We start from the raw sequence: 22,174 nt of genomic DNA, 5'->3' as shown, positions 1-22,174 counted from the left end.
GAATTTTCGTCCTGCCCCATTCCCATCTTGGTGGTTAACTAAAATCTCACACTAATCTCATCTTTCGGCATCCTAGCATGGGACTTTTCGCGTGGCAGATCGCCAACATCATCAAAGTGGATTAAAATCCTTATCAAGAGCCCTAGAGCCGCAAATGACAAATATGAATAGTATTTTTCGGAGCTGAACTCCGAAAGCCTTTTTTTCCCCTCTTTCGTATTCGACATACTAAAAGATTTAGTTATTTCCGTAATTATATGCGGAATTTCCTTTACTGAAAGAATTTCCTAGTTAGGAAGGCACGGAGACGTTTCTGCTAGATGTAACTTAAATGACTACCTGGGTAACCGATGTTAACAATGAGGTTTTTACAGAGATAAAAAGTTATGATATGTGAAGAGAATACAACAGCTATTACAAAAAATTTATACAAGGCGAGGGATATAAATTTGGTAAGCAAGATAGGTAAAATCCTTTGCTACCCCTAGAAAGGAATAATACTAGCATTTATTTACTATAAAATATGAGATGTTATTTCGTAATAATGATGTAAATTCCAAACACGTTTTCTGAGCGCCTTAGAACTCATTCATCAATGGCACAGGCTTGTATTTGTATGACAGAAAAGCTACGCTAGTAGGTGTTCAAAACATAATCATAAAGCTTTCCCAACGTAGTAAAAGTCGAGTTATTGTTTATAACGCGGTTTCAAAATAGTTACCTGGCATTTAATCTATTCCATGAGATTACCAGAGTTCGATGGCCAACTGCACATCAATGTTCAGTATCTATCTCGACTTTGGGATATGCTTTACAGCCCACTGGTGAATTGCTAAGTCGTAATCAGCTGTTGGGGCTTAACACCCGTCAAAACCCAGCTATCCTCCTTGCTGTATGTGGCCCCTCGTAGCATCCCAAATTTCTTGATTAGCCATTCCGCACTTGTGTGGCTCTGTGCTTGAGAGTCGCTCTTTGGAATGACAGGGCTTTTGAGGCCTCTCATAAGAGTATCATCCTCAGCACGTTGCAGGTAAGCAAAAGAGTAGCGCGTTTTGAATGCTTCAGATGGCAGTGGAGCAACCCTGTGAAGACAAGATTGTAGCAGCCCATTAGACAAGAGAGACATGCCATCTCCAAGGTTAATAACAGCATGACCGGGTTTACATGCCACATAGAGCCAATCCTGTGCACCTCGAGGGAGAACTTGTAGTCCGTTCTGGCGTGTAAAAAGGAAAGTTAGACTACCAAGATCGGTATGAGGAGTCTGAGGAGCACCACGCTCGGTAATAGGCTGAGGATGGTATTTCAATAGACGCAGCAAATCAGGAGATTGCATATTTGGTCGATGAAAATTTTCGAATGCTTCTGAGGGATCAAGGGAAAGAGCCGATGATAAAGCCTTGTAGATTGCTTGACTGGCGTGCTGCACAAAGGTAATGAATTTTTCAAGCGACTCTTTGTGACCATCAATAGGGGGTGGTCGAACAAAATCACCAGCCCCTTCGAGGTTAAAAATGCCATCTTTAGGGATCTACTACCTTGTTAACCCGGGATAACTAGATTTTTCTTGAAAATCTTTCTTGAAAGTAGCTGATCTAACTTACGCTATAGCTTTCAAAACCATCAGATTTACCACCGATGCCACCGAAGTTGCGTCCCATCGGCTTGTATCTGATTTTGTAATTAGATTATAAAATCGTTTACAAGAGATGTAACTGTTGTGACACTTACCCACTCAATTTCATCTTACCAAATTTTCCGCCTGTCTTATCTACATCGTATTTGAGCTTTTCACCATCGTCAAGACCAAATAGTTCCTCTTCAAGAGTGAATATATCATTGACATAATCAAGTATACCGACCTTCGCAGAAATACTACGCAGATCGAGATAAAAGAAGCCATCAAGAACGGAAGCTCTTAAGAGTTTGTTGACCTCATCTTCACTTTGCTCAATAAGTTTTTCAAGGTCAACTGTTTGAAGATTCGCGGTTGGAGCATTGAGAGGAAGACTCTCGACCATTGAGCTATGGTGCTCGCGGATGTGTTCAGTAGACATTTCGAGAAATAGATAAGTATATGATGCCTTTTGTATGTCTATCAACGCAATGTTAAATCCACGTTGAGGTGTTGATTTCTTTCGAGCGCTATGGTTGAAGCACGCTTTGCTTTTCCAAAAGATCACGATCGATTTTCTTACAAAATAATCGATAGGCTAGCATTTATAATTTATTTCCTCTATCTAATCCCTAAGAACCAGTAAATCTGATATTTGATAGAGTGATTCCTAAAATTTGGTAGAGCCCGCTCGTCACTTCTCACGCTTCCTTCCGTAACGTAATCGGATCGCGAAGACGAATGCGATGATGAGGGTGGTTGCGTCATCTCATCAAATGCCTGCGAAATATAGACCCAAAAACGCCATTCTTGCGAAGGATTGTTGTAAAATTCGCTGTTTCCTCATCTGTGCCGCCAAATATGGGAACATGGGGCTGAATCCTAGTAGCAAAAAGCGGCCACTTCTGCATCTCACTCTATCACTAAATTGACGATACTTCTACACTGATTACTAACTATCGACTTATAGTAAGGAAGAGTCGTCAATTGGCCAATCAACCACCATCTACCGTTATCGCTAAACATAGAATAGTATTTCAACGGGCGTTTACTGACCAGAAAGCCAGGGATCAGTCAGTGCCGCTGGCCCACAACTTAACCAGACTGGCAAATGAGTTGCCAAAGAAAAAAAAAAAAAAAAAAAAAAAAAAAAGCCGAGAGAGCAAAAAGAAAATGCGCTCATACGAGGATAGTACGAGTACTAGTGCAGAGAGTTTAGCCTTACTGTGTGCTGACCATTTCTCTAATCTCGGTTTATTTGGTAGGCCGCATAAACTAAATTGGTGTAGGAAACCCCCAAAATTGATATGGAAACTAAAAGTCCTCGCACAGCCTCAAAATATGTACATTATTTAACCGGTAGGATGATAGTATAACTGATCCTTGATATTTAGTCCCGTTTCTTTTTTCGCAGATTATTTTGCAGACATATTCGGAGGACGGTCCGATGGGCCGCAATCCGCTGCAGGGCTGACATCTAAGGATTCTAATCTATAGTTGTAGGTAGTGATACGTTATCTCCTGGCAGTAGTAAGACATGTTGCTCAGCTATCTCGCTGACATCAGGCCTCTCAATGAGATAGTGGTGGAACTAATTCCTTTAGAGCAATGGCTAAAATGCTCGGAGATTTTCTCATACTATTGGACTATGGCAAGATCGTTAGTATGATGCGAGCAACTTTGTGACACGAGAGCTGCAGTAAACACTCATTGTAGCAGGTAGTTAATTGTCTCAATACAAGATCAGATTCTATGTTACGGGAGAAAGTAGAAAGAAGATGCCAAGGTATAAAGACGAGGCGTCCAACAATGCAGTCAAATGCAACTGACACGTGCGAGTTATAAGAGGTGGATCCAATTGTTGAATTACGTTGCATCGAAAATATAGAGATTTTTAATCAAATGGCGATCTTTGGCGCACTCATTTCCTTTTTCGGAGTGGTAGGCCATGCCGTAGCACTGTCACAGTGGGAGACGAATAGGTATGATTCTCAAACACCCTTTTCGCTATCCTTTCCTAAAAGAGGGGGAAAGCATACATCACCGTTGCATTTATGATAAGGTGATGTAAAGCTAATGCATTCTGATGCAGAAAATCTACTTGGGGGACATTAGATAATCCAACGTATCCTAAGTGGCTCTCTGATCCAAGCGTAAGTTGCCCCTCCGCTCATTTCATATCACCTATGTCTGCTTGCACAGCTAGATGATTCGGTTTGAATTCCGCGTCCCTTCAATACGGATAGTAAAGTAGCATCAAACAATGATCTGATGTTAACTGGACTTTATATTGGCTGCATAGGCGCACGAATTGCAGCCCAGAGGCAGCAGTTCTCCACCTTGGGGCGCGCGCACTGCCGCCAACACAAATCCGTACACTAGCCCACCAGTCACCGGCGTTACCCGAAAATACAACTTCACCTTATCCAGAGGACTGGCATCTCCCGATGGGTATCAGAAACATGTTATTCTCGTAAATGACCAATTTCCTGGCCCTTTGATTGAAGCTAATTGGGGTGATACCATCCAAGGTACGTGCCATCAAATTGCATTGATGTCAACAAGTGCACTTATACTCCTAGTGACGGTCAACAACAACATCACTGGACCAGATGAAGGCACGGCTCTACACTGGCATGGCTTTTTACAGAAGGGGACACCGTGGTTTGATGGTGTTCCAAGTGCTCAACAGTGTCCCATTGTTCCTGGTCAATCACTCACGTAAGATGAGTTCTTCATATTAATGCGAAATTAAAATAACAGTCTCTAGTTACTCATTTCAAGCTGATCTCTATGGAACATCTTGGTATCACTCACATTTTTCTGCCCAATATGCAGGCGGCCTTCTCGGGCCCATCCTCGTTCACGGCCCCACGAATGAGGACTACGATATTGACCTCGGTCCTGTTATTCTGTCTGACTGGTTCCACAAGGAATATTTTGACATTGTAAAGCTGGGTAAGTTCCGGTGAAATGAGTATAACAACATCCAGTTCATTACCCAGCTGACTAAGATTAGTCGCCAGTACCAACTCCTCCAACTGGCTTCAATATTCCGACAACAATTTAATACAGGGCAAGGGGAATTTCAACTGTTCCTTAGTCACAGACGGCACACCATGTTCAGATAATGCGGGCTACGCCAAGTTCAGGTTCCAGAAGGGTAAAAAACATCTTCTGCGTCTCATCAATACCAGTGCGGCCGGCCTTGAGCGTTTCAGTATCGACGGTCATATTTTGACGGTTGTAGCAAACGACTTCGTTCCCGTCCAGCCTTATAATGCTACCTATGTTACACTTGGTGTTGGCCAACGGCTACATGTTATTGTTGAGGCAACCGGTGCTGCGAAAGGAAAATACTGGATGCGCTCTAATATTTCAGAAATCTGCAACTTGCCTTTGCAGCCGAACGGATTAGCTGCAATCTACTATGACGATGCCGATACTAGCACACTTCCTACTAGTGCTTCTAATTTCTACCCTGGCGATGACGGCACTTGCACGACTGTAAGCTTTCTCTTTGTAATGATTGAATGTTTTTAATAAATTATACAGGATCCTCTCGACGTTACTGTTCCGTACTATGCGATCGAGCCGTCTGTGCCGTCTATAACTCAGTTTATTACTGTCAACGAAACTGTTAATGCTACGGGTAACCTCGTGTGGACTGTTGACGGATCGTCAGCTCATGTAGATTACAACAAGGCCATCTATCTCCTTGCTAACGAAGGGAATCTTACCTATCCATTGGAGCCCAATTGGAATGTTTACGATGTCTACGATAACAGCAGCGTTCGGCTTGTTATTCAGAACGCCCACGACTTCTCTCACGTAAGTGGCCCACGCACCTATGAACATCTCACATAAGTTCACCGATGAGACTAATCTTTTAAGCCTATTCACATACACGGTCATAATGTATATATCCTTGCAGAAGGTGAAGGCACATGGGATAACAAGACGATCATCCGCCCAAATAATCCCCAGCGCCGCGATACTCAACAGCTTCGTGCCAATGGATATATTGTCATCCAGTACGAGACCGATAATCCCGGAGTTTGGCCCCTACACTGTCATATTGCATGGCACGTCTCCATGGGCTTCTATATTGCCTTAATTGAAAGACCAAACGACATTCTCCAGGCCTCAGTACCACAGGCTATCAAGCATACATGTACTGCGTGGAATCAGTACACAAAGTCTAATTTTGTCGACCAGATTGACAGTGGCGTTTAAACTTTTGACCCAGATTTTGTATTATGTATATAATTCATCTTATGGGGTTAAAATGGTCATGAATATTAGTTCGCTTAATTTAATATACTTTACCCAACTACAGGCTTTCATACTGCTTCATGTCTAGAGAGCGCTGTCCAGGCCGCCGAATCGGGCCACAAGTGCTGCCTTTTGAAGCGGTTGGGACAGCGGGTCAGTAATGATCTGAATGTACCTATACTGCATGAATATTTACACTTTCAATATATGAACTATATAGATACTTTTTAAAATGTTATATTTATTTTTTATTATAAACTTTACGCTTTTTAAAAGAAAGAAAAGGAGCTGCGTCCCATTAAGTTAGATACAGCCACCCCATATAAAGGTATATTGCTCCCCGAGCAAGACTCAAATTTGATCCCCCGGCTCATGCTTTGCGGAAGAATATCTTTCATTCTAATGTTCCAAAATAAATCCTACAAATATATTTACTCTTACCATGTCTCTTGTCGCGATGGACGTGGCGACCGATTCCGTACAGATCGAGTCGTCATCACCAACCACCGAGGACACTTCGTGGGCCTCCCTACCCATCGAAATACGCCAAAAGATACTGCGCCTAGTAGGGTTGCCCGTCTCGATGAGGCAAAATAACGATATGGGCTCCCCAAAGGTAGCTCAGTTCGCTACAGTGTGCTTGGAATGGCAGATCTTCTTTGAGAGATGTACATTTCGACGTCTTGTTCTTGATCTCGACTCCCTCGGCGAGTTTGACACAATCATCCGACGACATGACACGCGCTTGGGGTATATCCAAAAGCTATGGCTTCGGGTTAGGCTCTCAAAATACGAGTGCCCCAGTTGCGATGAACCGGAGGATGAGGCAACACAACATTGGTATGTTGGGGCATCCATGTCTCCTACTCTGATGGTTTATTTCAGTGCTGATTAATCCTCGCAGCAACAAAGATATATTCACAACGTGTATTCAGTCCCTATTGTGGACTCTCGAACTCTGGGATCCCGCGAGGCATGGGGCAAAAGGACTGACACTGATGTTATCTGCTTCCTCACCCAGCGATACAGAGCATCGGTTTAACCGATGCGAAATCAAGGACAGCTATCCATTTCATTACGCCGAAGACCTAGATTTTGCGCCCGGAATAGTTAATTTCCACCGGACGAACAGGGATAGTCCGCTTACCCTTTATTTTCATCGCGAATGCCCTCCGCCGTGGCACAATGAGCATATCAAAAGGGTGCAGGGAACTCCGCTCCGTTTAGAATCGCGAAGGGATGAGCGAGGCCGCTTTATAAGCCAATACAAGAGTCTGCCTGCTGTGCCTATGATCAAAGGACTGGTCATGCGCAGACAGTTTCGCAGGGATATTCACGTAGGGACATTGTCCCGCCTACTTAGTCGAAGCTTTGTGGCATTGGAGTGGTTCCGCTTCGAGAGGACTATTTCCCCGGAGCCCCATACGCAAATTTCTTTTGACAAAGGTATTAAACGTGGACCAGTCTTTACGGCGAGTATCTGATGAAGCTAACGCTCTATTCTCAGGCTTCCAATTGCACTTACTACCCTCCCTGCCGAAAACATTACGCCAACTCTCCTTCACGCAGTGGGAAATCCCTAAAGCTGAGCGCGACGATGGTCTCGAGGAAGTATGGTCTGAAATTTCTCCACATGCCAAAGCCTACCTGCCTCAGGAAATGGCAAAGCTTTCTCAAAGACTTGAGCAGTTCTGCCCGCCATGGCAGATGGACACAGCTGCCTTTCTTCAGTGTGTTATTGAGCTAAGGGAATCACCTAAGATACTTGAAAGCTCCCTTAAACGCATAATCTTGCCTTGCTTATTCTCAATCTCGGACAGAAGCAGACAAGAGTTCGCATCGCTGGTAATTCTCGCGGCCAGAGCGGCTCTGTCGCTTCCCCAATTGGAAGTGATAGAGCTTCGGGGTACCTATCTTAGCGAAGATGAAAGTCGCGCATACATCTTCCGATACAGTTACGAAGATTACCGAGCCAGCATCGTCTGGAGGAGCTCTGGAGAGGCCATGATGGCTCAGGAGCGGATTATCGCCATGTGGAGCGAAGTGGCCAAGAAACACTCGCACTCGACTCTCGTTTACAATGTTGTCCCCTTTGCGGAGACGAAGGCAGAGATTTTCAAGTCCAACGGAACCTGCATATATCGGCATCTGCTGCTCAAAGATTTAGTATTTGATCCAATTACGCAGATAATCCTAGAGAACTAGCCTTATGAGTGGCGCTTGGATAAAAAGAGCAATTCATCGCAGCAGGGTGATCCTCCAAATTCAAATCTCGCAAGTATAACTTCATTAAGTGGCGATTCAATAATGGATAGCCTTGGGCTGGATGCTGACATTGCATTACTACAAGCGGATCTTACAGCTTTTGATGCCGAAGTTACCGCCTTTCTCCAGCAGCATTATGGGTAGTACATTGTGATAACGTATTCTAGAGAAGCTTATAAAAGTTCTATAGATTAGGATACGAGGGTATGCAGGACTTACTAATTTACTTGAGTCATCTAGATCAGGGATGTAAACTTGTTGCAGCATACAGTGGATTTTGAAAGGAGTAAGGTAGGTGGCTGGATCAGAAGGCGACATGATTTACACAGCACGTTTACTAGTACTGCTATAGTTCACACTAGTAGTATTGTCGGAAATATGAGCAAACTTTTCCTGATTCTGCAACTGTTTCTCCAGCTTGATGGTTTACTCCCTTCACAAACTCGATGTCTGGGCTTTTGATTCCCGTCTCAAAATCCGTGCGTCTGCGATAGGAAATCGCACACAGTATATTAAAACGATGTATTTTCTGGTCTATACATAAGTAGGTGTATATATGTGCATACTTTTCCTAAATATCATCTATCAAAGGGCTTAATCCTTGCGCTGTACCCAGGCGATTCTCGAAGAAAAACCTCACTCGCTCAACCGTCACACGATCACTCATAAACCTAGCAAATGCAGTCGGATTTGTGTGAGGCGTGTGCATAATATCGTGATATGGTGAATCGGAAGAGTTAATATCTTGCCGAACACTCAAAGGGACAGTATTTTGATATTCAGAGCTGAGGAGAAAGTTGTGGAAGAGCTTTGCACTTTCAGGATGTGGCGCATTCTTGAGGATTGCGGCAGTCTGGGGCCAACTGACAAAATCTGCGTCATTAGGGAAAGAAATTTGGACATCTTGCCCCGGGTTAAATCCACCAAAGCTTGTAAATGTGGCAGATTGAGAGTAGTTGGCTCCGCTCAAGATAGTAAGAGGGGTGGCAGTCCCACGAACCCATCGAGGATTTTGCTTCAAAAGATCATCAAACCACTTGGTTCCAAGTTGTTGCATACTATATATACCATATTAGCTAAATTCTTTTTTTTTCCCTAGAAGTAGTCAACTCACATCTGATAGAAAGCAAAAAGAACAGCATCATCGTCATTGGGGTATGTTAGAACGAGTTGGTTTTTGAATTCTGGTTTCAAGAGATCGCTGTAAGAAGATATATTCTTGACACTTGGCAGCTTGGCAGTATTCCAAGAGATACTCCAGAAAAAGATGCTATATCCATACCACGAGGCCGAGATGGAATCTTTGAATGCTGAATATACCTTGTCAAATCCGACAGGGGCGTAGTCAAGCAAAGCACCTTCTTGTTGCCAACGTGGGAAGTCCTGTAATGTTTGAAGAATGATGCTATCAACGAAAACATCGTTACTATATAGCTGTTGATCGATTTTGCCATCGAGATACTTGGAGAGATCCACCGTAATATTTAGTGTCATCCCGGGAAAGCGTTTCTCGAAAGTGCTTTTCAAAGAGTCTTGTTGGTCTTTTTCATCGCCACCATGCCACACTGTAACAGTTCCACCCTCTTTGAGAGCAGCATTATAGATTTCTTCAATTGACCGGGTTTCCACAACTGGGCGCGAGTTAAACCCAAGAACAGTGTCATAAGCAAAAGTTTGCCCCAAAAGGAGAGCTGCGGCAAAGAATTTAGACATGGGGGCTAAAAGAATAGTATAAAGAAGTGTAAATAATATTAAGATGATCCAACTCAACAATATAATATGCCATTCCAAGTCAAAGCTTTTATATTCAGTTACAAATACCTTGTCAACGACCCTATTCCGTTTGGTCATATAATGAGGTACACCGCTCTGTTTCATTGTGGATATTTCACTCAATCAATCACTCCACAATTCACGCCCTCTCCGAACTTTATTCTCACAAATAGTAGAGCCCACGCTGTCGTCCGAAAAAAAATAGCTGTGTTTACAACGAACCGCGCGTTTAAAAGGAAGAATGTGGGATGCTTGATAAGCGTGTCATCAGGGGTTCCACAGACTAGTCTTTAATTCGGAAATTAAGACTTCAGCAGTATAGATCAACTTTCAAATCGATGTAAATTTATTATTCGTATAGATAGGATATTTTAGTAGCTTTGCAGTATACAGCTTTTGAATTTCGTAGATGTAAATGCAGGTTAAGAATAATCTCATACCTAAGGTTATACAGTATTAGCGGGAAACATGTGCAGCGATTCGCAACCTCGGACCATTCTAAAATCAATTTTTTATGGGGTGATCCATATCCATGCAAAGACACCTGTAATTCTCTTCGGAGTATTCCGTATTACAGTTGATGCGGCAAGTTTGCACGGCACATGCTGAAATCGAATTATTAATTATAAGAGTGGCACCTTTCGAGAAAATGCTTCAAAGTTAAATAATAAATAATATTTCTTTTCGCTAGACCCACACTCTCTAGTGGAGATGAAATGCTCAGCCGAGTGATTCGGCATTGTTTTACTATATATTCGCCGTGAATTTAACTGCAATTAATGACTTGCTAAACTTATATCGCACGTCTGCTTTTGGCCCAAATTCAAATTGGCACGCAAGTAATATGTTATATTTGCGTGTTTAACTATTATCAGTGTCCAAAAACGCTTTCTACAGTATCTCCAGGTTTCCAAGCCCAAGGTTCCAAGGGAGCCTGCTCTGATTGTCTCGCAGTCGACCATAAAAGGTCGGTATTCTTGCATTTGTGCTCAATACCGACACCGTCGACGCCATGAGCTATGATGTGACCAGAAGCATCTTTTTTTAGCCAAGGTGGCTCAATTGTGCTATCCCCAGCACAGAGGATAGACTAGGTAAGTCTTCAGTCAGATCTGTAGCTACAATATTTGAGATGGAACTATAGAAACTATGCAAAAAAAAAAAAAAGGGAATAAAAAACAGTTGATAACAAAGAGTTTAAGTGTTTTTGACTAACCTGAGCAATATAGCTAAGACAATGAGGTATATGTACCGAGTCTGTACCTGCTCCACCATGAGAATGCGAATGCGATGGCTCCTTCGTACTAGATTTTTCCTGCAGCGTTTCCCGTATCATAGTCAAACAATGCATCGCGTGGAACATTGATATGCCTCTTTCGAGAACAAGTGTCTCGTTATGCTGCACAAATATAAAGCCTAGCCCCTCAGGTGCAACAGCTGCAGACCACTTCGCATCGTTTTCGTGCGACATATCCTCAAAAGTAGGCACCTTCGTAAAGACATACAGCTGTGATCCGCTTTTATCTTTCTCGTAGCAGATGCGGAATGGTATGCTGGAACGGACTTGTAAAATTCCGAGAATGAGTAACAAGGCAGAGAGGAAGACTATTGCCGCTCTGGCGGCCTGCAAATAAATACTCATTTTAGGAGGATATGGATGCAATAAATAGTCCTATAGTAGAATACCACCATCTGAGAGCCCACAGTTCTGTATTCATAGGTATGTTATTATTAAAAACATAATTTTTGATTGGACTTCTTAGCGATTGAAACGGCACTTAGTTGTGGAAAAGAGACTGCTGGATATGTCGTAGCTCAGGCGTGAGCTAATACACATACAATAATTATTGCCTTGATAGTGTGTTGTGGTAACCAGCCAGGATGCTGAATAGGGAATCTATCGGCCTTTATATATTTATCTTCCAGTTCATCTTCCATATTACTAAATTACTTATATGGTAGTGGCGCTCTGATGTCATTTTAGTAATCTATCTCGTGTCGTACAGATGAACTTACTCATAAGCCAAACAGCGAGACATATTACGGCTACGCACGGACCAAACACGATATGTAGGGAAAAAGTCTTCTGCGAGACACAACAACATCAAAGACAAATATAGGCGCTAAATCCCGGCTCCATTCTCCTCACACATCTTTCTGGGCAATAAACCAGATATCTAAGGGTAAACGTAGGAGCGACAACAGTCAATCGAGAGCGATTTCGAAGCTCCACAAAGGCCCAAAATTCTGTGATAAACTACGCGATGTAAGAGATATAAACCTTGGGGGGTTCTTATAGGGACCAATTAGCCAAATAGGTCTGCGTTAATTGCTGCTGTCGTCTCAATCATTTCGTTCACTTCCTACACTGTATATTGGAGGTTGCATGATATCCCTGGGAACGCAAAGCTTATCCTGTACTACATATCGTCCTACATCCTGCCTCAGATAGAAAGAATTCAAGCCTCTAATTGTCCTCCAAGTGATCTCTTTATTCTATAACAAAGAATTCACACAGGGGGCATTGGCCCAGCTGATTCACATCGCTTGTTCAGATCTATTATATACAATAGATAGTTTGCTCACTTTCCACTGCGACTTTTGTGACTAAAAAAACAAGCAACATGCATAAGAGGGTTTCTGCAAAATTATACTAGCCACAATGTCACAGATTTCATGTCTCAGATTTATTAAGACATTGTGTCACGGTCTGCATCTAACGAGAGTGCTATACCAGAGCTTCGAAATATTTTGGGGTAGCTAGCCGACGTTACCCAAATTCTAAGCCAAGTCTATAGTTTTTAAGTCCGCTCTTTTTCTTCCATACCAGTCTAAGAAGGCAAGGATCAAAAATTGGCAGGCGAGAACTCCTAAAATCCGATGAACTATTATAGACATTAACAATAAATAGCTTCCTAGCTTAGTCAGTCACAATTTATCTAGCCCTTGTAACGTTGTTGGCTGTGTGCATTACGTGGGTAGGATGAACGTGACATGATAAAAAGGATCGTTGAATGCATGCAGCCGTAGCGTGTTCACAAGGTTAGCTTACTATCTTTCTAGCTCTGGTAGAAATCCTAGACAGTCACATATCAAGCATAGAGACTAAAAGCCTACCATGGCGGCACAAAATGAATTCGCTGAGACTATTTTATCCTTCAAAGGCCGTTTGCAAATGGTGTATGATATCTCGCCTGTGCCCTTTAGTGCGCAAGCGCTCGGCCTTACTATCATTACGTCCGTTGGACTTCCGAGCTTGGTTACCATGTTGCTTCCTCCGGACAAGAAAATTGCTAAAGGGTATTTGGAATATGAAGATTCGGTAACTAAGGAGCAATCAAAACCGGTATTTAATGCAACTCGCCCGGCAGCTTTGGTTCTGGGAGTGGCTGTTGGAAGCGTCACTGCGTTCATAGCCGCCTGGGCCAATTCAGATTGGTGCATTTTCTTCGCTTGGGTAGAGAAAAGCCCTTAGATGAATCACTAATAGATATGTTTGCTAAATGAATCCAGATTATTTTGGCTGGGCAAAGCTACGCTACCCTCCAAAAGACATCGCCTGAACAACTCTTTCAATTGGGACTAAAAGGCGCAATCTCGTGTACCATCCTCATCTTTCTCATTACTCCTACTTGGAACTATCGGATAAGTGAGCTAGATTATGCGGCCCGAATAATAGAAATGGTATCGGCGATATTTGTTCTTTGCAGCTTCTTATCCATTCCTCGGCACCCAGACAGGTTCATCAATGGGCGGCTAGTTGATCGCCAATATGGAGCATCAGTACTCGAACTGTTGACATTTTCGTGGTCCAAGGAACTATTTAGTGCGCCAAATGTCTCGAAATTGGCAGCTGCAGGTTTACCAATACTTAACTTTGATATGGAAGCACAGAATTTGACCGAAGAATATATGCACGCCAGAAATCCAGAGCTACAAACGGTAGGGATAGCCATAGCGAAGGCTTATATCTATCGATTGGCTATTCAATGGACTCTCACTATTTTAGAGTCTATATCTACCTTGGCCCCTCAGTTTGTGCTATTTCGCCTGTTACAACGTCTCGGAGCCCAAGATCAGCCCATTGGAGGCTCGGAGCTTTATTTAGCAATTCTTCTTGGACTCTCCAAAATCTTTGAGCTCTGGATCAGTTCCTGGCTTGAATGGGTCACAGTTAGTCAAATACAGATTCCCATAAAAGCAACTCTTTCCTCGCTGGTATATCACAAGCGTCTTCGCTTGCCAAATATGGCGAGCACGTCAACAATTGTTGGCGGTACCGCGCAAAGCCCCCTCAAGTCTATCAATAATCATATATCGCCTGATAGGTAAGCAAGAGGCTATTTATCCAAATACACATTCATAATTACTGATATTTTAGCAGCGCAAGGGCAGGGGTAGTATATACAGACACGAACCGTATTCTTATGACCTTTATTAAGCTGGTCTCAACCGCAATGTTCATGGTTAATTTAATGGGATGGATGAGTTTGCTTGTCTCAATTCTTCTCATGCCTCTAACGATAAAGGTATCAAACAAATACAGCGCCTTGCAGTCAAAACTCATAGGGCACCGTGATCAAAGATCAGCTTTACTAACAGACGCATTATTCGCGATTAGACAGCTAAAGCTGTCAGCTTCCGAAGCTATATGGGAAAAAAAGATCCTTCAACATCGAGAAATAGAATTAAGCCAGCAATATGAAAGCGCTCTATAGACGTGTGGTCTCGTCTTCATGGCCAACGTTGGCCCAATCATCATCGCCGGGGTCCCAATATACATATTTACACTACAGGGCAATCAATTAAGTGCATCTATTGCCTTTACTTACATTAATCTCTTTGAACAGCTTCAATCAGATATATCTGGGTTTCCACTAGTTATTGGATACATTTGGGACGGCTGGACAAGCTTGCGGCTTCTAGAAGACTTTTTTGCCCTACAAGAAGTAACCAATCCTCAAGTGGGACCATCAGAAGGACTCTCATTCCAGAATGCAACAATCATTTGGCCTAATGAACTCAAGGGGCAAGAAAGGTTTTCTCTAAAGAATTTATCGTTGGAATTTCCACGCGGAGAACTGAGCGTACTGACTGGGCCAACCGGTTGCGGCAAGAGCTTGTTACCATTGGCACTAGCAGGAGAAGCCAAGATGCTATCAGGAGTAATTGGAAGCTTTCAAAAAAAGGATTATGTCAATGCTGAGTCCGAAAGCCAGTGGATCAACCAGAATCAGTTAGCCATAGTCTCTCAATTCCCCTGGATACAAAACACTACGATCAAAGAGAACATCATTTTTGGTCTGCCATTTGACGATGATAGATACAACAGCACGTTGAGCAGCTGTCTTTTACACAAAGACTTGAATGCGCTAGAAAAGGGCGATTTGACCATGGTGGGACCGAAAGGGGTTGCTTTGAGCGGCGGCCAGAGGTGGCGCATCGCCTTGGCAAGAGCTCTCTATTCTCGCGCTAGGCTGCTTATCCTTGACGATATTCTTGGAGCCGTAGATGCCGAAGTACGAGAACACCTAGTCAAAGAAATGCTAGATGGGAAACTCACAATGAATCGAACACGAATCCTGGCAACGCATGATGCATCCCAGTGCCAGGCAAGAGCAGCCTATACGGTGAATCTCTGTCGAGGGGAAGTTGAGCAGCATCATCGCCCATCGCAGTCAAGCAGGGTAGTGTCAGACACCTTGAAGTTGAAAACATCAAGCCAACCCAAAATACCGAACTCTATAGAAATTGTCCCGCCAAATAATAACTTAGCAACCAAGGATAGCTTCGAGGCAAGAAAGCCGCGAGGTCATACTCCATCAATCGCTTACAAGACATACTTTCACGCAACTGGTGGAGCCAAAAGCTGGCTGTTTGTTGCCTCATCTGTCATCATATATGAATGTGCCACCCTTGCTAAAGCCAGATGGCTGAAAAATTGGATACATCAGAGCCAATACGGCGACATGCAAGCCGGCATTATGTATTATGGCGGAGTATACTTGCTGATCTCTAGCCTCAATTGCCTCATGATTGCCGCTAAACTTTTCGTATGGTATATATTGGGCTCAAAAGCATCTAGAAGTCTCTTTGAAAAGATGACCTTTGCTCTATTTGCCTCGCCCCTCCAATGGTTAGAAGAAACCCCCCATAGCGAAATTATTGCCAGCTTTACATCGGACATAAGTACAGTCGATAAACACCTACCACATGACATCGGTCGCGTAATAAATTCTTGTTGCAACGTCATTTCTATTCTCTTTACAAGGTAATCCGCCAATGTGTTGCTGTTGCTGTTGAAACCGCTGACACGAGCAGCTTGTCCATCTCTTACTACACGACATGTGTTACCATGATACTTATTTAGGCTTATTATAAATTAGGATCGCGCCTTTTACTTGCAACTCGAAAGCTTCAGAATATTTTATCTACAGCATCCTCATCAATGTATCAGCAGCTCAACGACCTGAAAGCTCCTGATGCGGTCCTAACAATTCGAGCCTATGGCAAGTCCGATTATTTCTTAAATCGCATGTATCTCCTCGTTGATACATATTCATCTGCATCTCGGTGTAATACGTTGGGCCGCATAATGATGAACTTCCAGCTCGGAACACTTGTGGCGCTGTTCCTTGCCTCTGTTGCGGTAGGCGCTGTTTTAACCAGAGCAGATGCAGGATCAACAGGCATCGCACTCACATTCGCCATGTCCTTCAATGACATAGTGAATGGTATTCTGAAAAAAATTATTGCTGTACACTCTGGGTTGAACAGTGTTGATAGAATCTCCAATTACACTAAGATTCCCTCAGAATCTATGTCTGGGATGGAGCCTCCTCGAGATTGGCCATCTGAAGGCCGAGTCCTAGTTGACAGATTAACTGCAGGATATCATGCAGAACGACCTGCTGTCCTAAGAAACATTTCGTTTTCCATTGATCCGGGCCAGCGTGTTGGTATCGTTGGACGCACGGGAGCGGGAAAGTCTTCCCTTACGATGGCATTTGCAAGGCTCATTCAACAGCGTCATGGCCAGATTATAATCGATGGTATCGACATTTCTACCATTAACCCACGTTCTCTTCGCCAACGGCTCTTTTTTATTCCTCAGGATCCTTATATCTTCTCTAATACTCTCCGGTCTACTCTTGACCCAGACAATGGTCATGACGATGAGGCACTCACGAATGCACTAAAAGACGTTGGCTTCTTAGCCAATGACACACTCAGTCGGAGCTCACATTCACCGACCTGTCCTTCATAATTGATGAGGGTGGTACCAACATCTCACAAGGCCAGCGTCAGCTCGTATACCTAGCCCAGGCTCTTCTCTCCCGTCAAAAATTCGTCATTATGGATGAGGCTACAAGCGCAGTCGATGCAAGCACAGATGCTACAATCCAAATCGCCCTTCAAAAAGCGCTGCCCAATTCAACAGTCATTGCCGTAGCGCATCATCTTGCCACTGTTGCTGATTGTGATAAAATCCTTGTGCTCAAATATGGCGTTGTAGTGGAATCTGGTAGCCCTGCAGATCTGTGCCGCGAGAAGAGTCATTTTTGGAACCTTGTTTGCCACAGTTCCGACAAAGAGGATTTGTTAAAGAGAATTTTTAGGTAAACGATTCGAGGTATCAGAAAATAATAATTCATCTCTCAGCAAACGATACAAACATGTTTTCATTCAGCATAATTCGCTCAGACAACATTTTTCAACTACACGAACTACATCTAATGCAAATAACATATAGTCACTGGAGATGTATATGCTTTAGAAAAATATAACGTTCTAGAGGAAGTTACCAAAAGTATTTTCCAAGCTATAATATTAATTCAATTACTATATATCATGTTGGTAATATAATATATGGACCAGCACAACCTTCCAGCCAGGTGTGGAAGGTCAGGTTTAATGATTCCATTCGTGGCCTAGGATTTTATCTCCGAATTGTAATGGCTCAGCCACAGCTTGAATGAAAACAACCCATCTTGCCCAGCCGTTATTTGGTGTAACGTTTTTCCATTTGTGCATTGTTGCGCGTTGTACAAGACTATCACCAACTTTGAGAGTTCGAGCTTCGCCTGAATCCAACATGACTTCCACCTCTCCCTCAATAACGATTATAGTGTCATGTGTCATTGTTCGGTGCATTACACTGTCACACCCAGGCTTCATCGACATTATGCCTGTTGCTGTGCCATCATCCGGGCATATACCGCGGCTTCCTTGAAAAAACGCACTTGTGCGGTCTTGCTGATACTGATCGATGTCTGTTTCGGTAGAGAGATTGAGCGGGAAATGATGGCTGGACGAGATGATTCGAATGTCACCTATTGAGATGGGCAATTTTTTTTGTTCGATTGAAGCCTTTTGGGAGAAGATCGCAGTACCATCCGCATCGTGAGTCGTGATATAATGTGCCATCTTACGCCGACTTTGAACGGGATATGGCTTGAGAGTTAAGTAGCGAGAAAGTCTTCTGAGTAACAATAATGAGCGAGGTGATGTGCAAATGAGTCGTCTGAACATCAACGCCTCAGATCCTCTTCTATATATATAAGAATTGTCAGGAAATAATGACGGAGTGAAGAGTCATACTAATGTAAGCACCAGATGTATTCAGTAGCACTTGGCGTCTTTTATTTCGCCAGATTGGTAATTGCATGCAACTCGAGCATCGTATCACTCTGCTCCACTCAAACTAATACTCGTACCTAGTATAGTCCTCGTTTACATTTCGTAAATTCTTCGTTTACAACTCGTATACTCAAAGCGATAGGTCGTAAACGAATAATTCGGTACCAATAGAACTGTATATACGAATTGGAGCTCTAAAAAATGAGGACCAAAGTCACCATTTCTGTCGAGAGCATTGTATGAGGTTCTTCTGAGAAGTATATAAGACAGTGTATCTGCACGTAAAATACTAATCTTCATCTGACTATATGCTGAGCCGCAACATCACAAAGAGTTCTATTTATATCACTGCAAATATGGAAACGGTCTTGATCATTGGGGCAACTGGAAACATTGGCGTGGCGGCTGTTAAGGCTGCGCTCCAAACAGGGCGCCATGTGCTAGCGACTGTCCGTAACCAGGCTTCAGAAGCCAAACTGTTCCACCATATCGGAACAAAGCAGGGCATCACCACCGTCGTAGCAGATATCTGCTCAGAGAATGGGGTGCAAAGTATCGTTGACCAAGTTAAAGCTGGCAAACTTCCCGCCTTCCAGCATGTCTATGCCGCTGGTTAGTCTCTTGCTCATGTAGGAACAAGAATTAGAGTTTGCTTAACATTGTTATGTAGCTGGTGGAGGCTATTCAGCTACGCCCTTGCAAGATCTCAGTACCGAGAAATGTCGCCAAATCATGACTCTCAACTTTGAATCGAACCTATGTAAGTTTCCTTTTTTGCAGACGCGGTGAAAGAATGCTAATTAAACATGCATAGGGGCGTATCGCGCAACGATACCGTATTTGCTTGAGGAGAATAGCCCACAAAGTAGCTGGACGCTTTGCACAGGCTCGCAGGGAGACTTGGGAATCCGCGCACCTGCAGCTCTTACCCAAGGCGCCTTGTTCTCCATGGCGAATGTGGCATGCCGTGATAACTACAAGACAAACATTCGTTTCAATGAGGTTTACCTAGGGTTACGAGTTGAAGTAGATGAGTCGGCAGCTAAAACCGGAGCGATGAAGGCCACGGATTTTGCCAAGTGCTATGTTGCGCTGCTCTCCAATCCAGAGATCCGTAGTAGCCGTGTTAGTGTGTTGGGCTATGATGATTTGGAGACGCTAAATTACAAAACGAAAGTTTTATTCTAGAGAATTTAGAGGAATGATTTGAGGAAATGTATCATTTATCTGGCAGTATTATGCGCTTGATTCCAATGAAACTAAATTGTCAGTCACATGGGAGAGGCCAGCCTTTTCCAAGGCTTTGGTGTCAAAGTTGCAATATCTTGAGTCCCCTGCAACTGCTGAGTCTGAACATCCATCCATACGACATCCGTAAGCCGGAGGTGTGAACGTTGAACCTTCCAGCGCTCTGTGCTTGGCTGAGAAGCGCACATCCGAAAGCGAGCCAGGACTGATCGATGCAAGTCGGAAAACAGCAAGGAGTTACAGTTTCTAACGTCGTCGTTGGCGTCTCTATGTCATGCTGGGAACAGAAAAGTGGGGGAGACCTAGACAACGTAATCGGCGTCGCGCGGCCTCGGTCATCCACTTCCTCCGGTGGGAATGAATTCCACTCGTTTTCCAACACTGACGCTAGCTGACCTCTCTGGTCAATCCCCAAGATGGGCCCACATATATCGTCTTCGATACGAGGTTGTGTCAGTATTTTACGAATAACTCGTACATATTCCTCGTTGCGAACAGGAAATGTCCCTAGTCTTCTGGACTTGCGAACCTTGTGAGATCATGAACGTATTCGCTCTGTAAATATATTCACTGTATCAAATCCGACAAACTTGCCTAGATTCATGACTACGTATTGTGCCTAAATGGCTGAACCTGAAGTACGACTCCCATACGAGACCCGAGCGCGAAGAAAACATAAAAAGGCTCGAACTGGATGTGGTATCTGCAAGAAGCGGAGAATCAAGGTACGAAGGAACAAATTGTCTCACCAGTGGCCTTAGGTCCCTGCATTAATTTCTCTTCTGGATACCAGGCAGCGTTATGCATGCTAACATAGACTGGCAAGCAAGTGTGACGAGGGTAAACCAGCATGCGCCAACTGTGTAAAACATCGCGTCAGATGTGATTTTGCTCGGCTACATAGTTTGGCAGCTAATGAGACATCGGCACAGACCCAGGCTCAGTTCCCCTTGCATGTCCATTCCCCTAATTCTACGCCCCCATCTCGGGCGGACGAGCAAGTTCCCGTAGATATACGTCGGTTCGAACTCAGGACACCACCCTTAGCTGGAGGCGGGCATTCTTCACAACTGGATCATGATTTAGCTCAGATTCCAGCCAAAGAATTAATCCGTTTAGAGCTTCTACACAACTATAACACGCTGACTAGTCTGACTCTTTCTGGAGACCCAGTGCTAAAGAATGTTTGGCGCATCAATGTCCCAAAAGTTGGGTTTTCATATACCTTTGTTTTGCGAAGTATCTTCGCTCTGTCGGCATTACATATATCGCTTTACTCGGTCGAGAAACGGGAGTTGTATTTGAAGGCGGCTAGATGCCAACACAGCGCCGCGCTTCAAGATATTGTGGCTGAACTATCACACTTGACTTCTGAAAACTGCTCGGCCATCTACATCGCATCAGTCTTGACATTCTTCTATGCCTGGGCTTCGCCACACCAAGAAGGCGATACGTTTCTCATCAACGACTCTGGTCCATCCGAGTGGATCTCTTCGCTAAAAGGCGTGAATGAGATATCCAGGACCTGGAAAATGGATCTATGCAACGGCCCTTTTGGTATGTTATTCCAGCTTGGCAATAGCGGAGTCGAAGTTATAACTGCAAAACACCAAACATCCACGGCCTGGATGTCAACTACGGAGCATATACAACTAACCAGCTTGCGGCGCACCATTGCCTCAGCCGCCTACAACGTGCAGGCCGCTGCCGTCTACAAGAAAAGCATAGATGTGCTTGAGGTGTGCTTCTGTACCAGCTTTTTCAGCTCAAATGTGTATAGGAGCCAGGTGAGCAACCCAATAACGCAACACGACTTCACTAGTGAGAGTTCTCTGCCAGTAACAGCAACAACAATTGTTCATTGGTGGCTTTTCACGATGGAGGACGACTTTATAGAATTCTTGAACAAGCGAGATCCATTGACATTGGTTATATTCTGCCATTTTTGTGTTTTGCTCAAGTCCCTGAGCAGTTATTGGTGGACGCAAGGGTGGCTTTCCAATCCACTACGGGAAATATGGAACGTTTTGGATGAGAGGCACAGGCTATGGATTAGATGGCCAATCGAGGAGATCGGTTGGTCACCATCAATGTAATTAAGCATTTACGATAAAGTAACTGTCTCCTATCCTCTGTTTGATCTCGTCCAGCCATATCTCTGGCAGCACAACACGATCTGCTAAGTCATCGATAATTTAGTGAAGGTCCTTAATTCAGAATTCGTCGTCAATGCCGTAGCGGCTTCGTTCTCACTAGTCTGGCTTTGGCCGGATAAAGCTTAATCTAAATTTATAATACTTACTTATAGATAGATCAATTAATATACATCTGCTATCTGCATTATAAAATTATGGATAT

The 22,174-nt window shown here is 43.6% G+C and overlaps 8 protein-coding genes across 8 annotated transcripts; 5 read left to right on the top strand and 3 right to left on the bottom strand.

The window, feature by feature from the left end:
- Positions 1 to 832: 832 nt before the first annotated feature.
- Positions 833 to 2,057, bottom strand: GGI43DRAFT_387248 (putative oxidoreductase; the record flags this gene model as incomplete). Its single annotated transcript, XM_083203905.1, has 3 exons — positions 833 to 1,531; positions 1,605 to 1,671; positions 1,732 to 2,057. The coding sequence occupies 3 exons, from the start codon at positions 2,055 to 2,057 to the stop codon at positions 833 to 835; spliced, it is 1,092 nt and encodes a 363-aa protein (XP_083056786.1).
- Positions 2,058 to 3,517: 1,460 nt separating this feature from the next.
- Positions 3,518 to 5,851, top strand: GGI43DRAFT_387247 (Cupredoxin; the record flags this gene model as incomplete). Its single annotated transcript, XM_083203904.1, has 8 exons — positions 3,518 to 3,597; positions 3,708 to 3,768; positions 3,918 to 4,146; positions 4,198 to 4,336; positions 4,386 to 4,573; positions 4,635 to 5,122; positions 5,171 to 5,446; positions 5,510 to 5,851. 8 exons carry the CDS (start codon positions 3,518 to 3,520, stop codon positions 5,849 to 5,851), a joined length of 1,803 nt encoding a protein of 600 aa, XP_083056785.1.
- A 481-nt stretch (positions 5,852 to 6,332) lies between these two features.
- Positions 6,333 to 8,299, top strand: GGI43DRAFT_425279 (uncharacterized protein; the record flags this gene model as incomplete). Its single annotated transcript, XM_083208490.1, has 4 exons — positions 6,333 to 6,764; positions 6,826 to 7,336; positions 7,398 to 8,056; positions 8,096 to 8,299. The coding sequence occupies 4 exons, from the start codon at positions 6,333 to 6,335 to the stop codon at positions 8,297 to 8,299; spliced, it is 1,806 nt and encodes a 601-aa protein (XP_083056784.1).
- A 427-nt stretch (positions 8,300 to 8,726) lies between these two features.
- Positions 8,727 to 9,868, bottom strand: GGI43DRAFT_425278 (ABC transporter substrate-binding protein; the record flags this gene model as incomplete). The annotated part of the gene is made up of 2 exons (XM_083208489.1): positions 8,727 to 9,213; positions 9,270 to 9,868. The coding sequence occupies 2 exons, from the start codon at positions 9,866 to 9,868 to the stop codon at positions 8,727 to 8,729; spliced, it is 1,086 nt and encodes a 361-aa protein (XP_083056783.1).
- A 746-nt stretch (positions 9,869 to 10,614) lies between these two features.
- Positions 10,615 to 11,929, bottom strand: GGI43DRAFT_206917 (uncharacterized protein). Its single transcript, XM_083200141.1, has 2 exons — positions 11,145 to 11,929; positions 10,615 to 11,018 (listed from the first exon to the last, which is right to left on the bottom strand). The coding sequence occupies exons 1-2, from the start codon at positions 11,568 to 11,570 to the stop codon at positions 10,800 to 10,802; spliced, it is 645 nt and encodes a 214-aa protein (XP_083056782.1). The 5' UTR covers positions 11,571 to 11,929; the 3' UTR covers positions 10,615 to 10,799.
- A 2,247-nt stretch (positions 11,930 to 14,176) lies between these two features.
- GGI43DRAFT_430392 (P-loop containing nucleoside triphosphate hydrolase protein) lies at positions 14,177 to 17,629 on the top strand (the record flags this gene model as incomplete). The annotated part of the gene is made up of 5 exons (XM_083209246.1): positions 14,177 to 14,256; positions 14,647 to 14,648; positions 14,894 to 16,155; positions 16,386 to 17,132; positions 17,162 to 17,629. The coding sequence occupies 5 exons, from the start codon at positions 14,177 to 14,179 to the stop codon at positions 17,549 to 17,551; spliced, it is 2,481 nt and encodes an 826-aa protein (XP_083056781.1). The 3' UTR covers positions 17,552 to 17,629.
- A 1,295-nt stretch (positions 17,630 to 18,924) lies between these two features.
- On the top strand, positions 18,925 to 19,816 carry GGI43DRAFT_430390 (SDR family oxidoreductase; the record flags this gene model as incomplete). The annotated part of the gene is made up of 3 exons (XM_083209245.1): positions 18,925 to 19,180; positions 19,239 to 19,328; positions 19,383 to 19,816. 3 exons carry the CDS (start codon positions 18,925 to 18,927, stop codon positions 19,754 to 19,756), a joined length of 720 nt encoding a protein of 239 aa, XP_083056780.1. The 3' UTR covers positions 19,757 to 19,816.
- Positions 19,817 to 20,076: 260 nt separating this feature from the next.
- On the top strand, positions 20,077 to 22,066 carry GGI43DRAFT_414812 (Zn(II)2Cys6 transcription factor domain-containing protein). Its single transcript, XM_083207075.1, has 2 exons — positions 20,077 to 20,541; positions 20,647 to 22,066. Exons 1-2 carry the CDS (start codon positions 20,440 to 20,442, stop codon positions 21,910 to 21,912), a joined length of 1,368 nt encoding a protein of 455 aa, XP_083056779.1. The 5' UTR covers positions 20,077 to 20,439; the 3' UTR covers positions 21,913 to 22,066.
- Positions 22,067 to 22,174: the final 108 nt, after the last annotated feature.

This window comes from Trichoderma evansii, assembly GCF_050947405.1.
Source record: "Trichoderma evansii strain SZMC 28006 chromosome Unknown GGI43scaffold_24, whole genome shotgun sequence".
Taxonomy (NCBI): Eukaryota; Fungi; Ascomycota; class Sordariomycetes; order Hypocreales; family Hypocreaceae; genus Trichoderma; species Trichoderma evansii.
The sequence above is the reverse complement of the archived record's forward strand: the minus strand, read 5'-3'. Positions and strand labels throughout refer to the sequence as shown.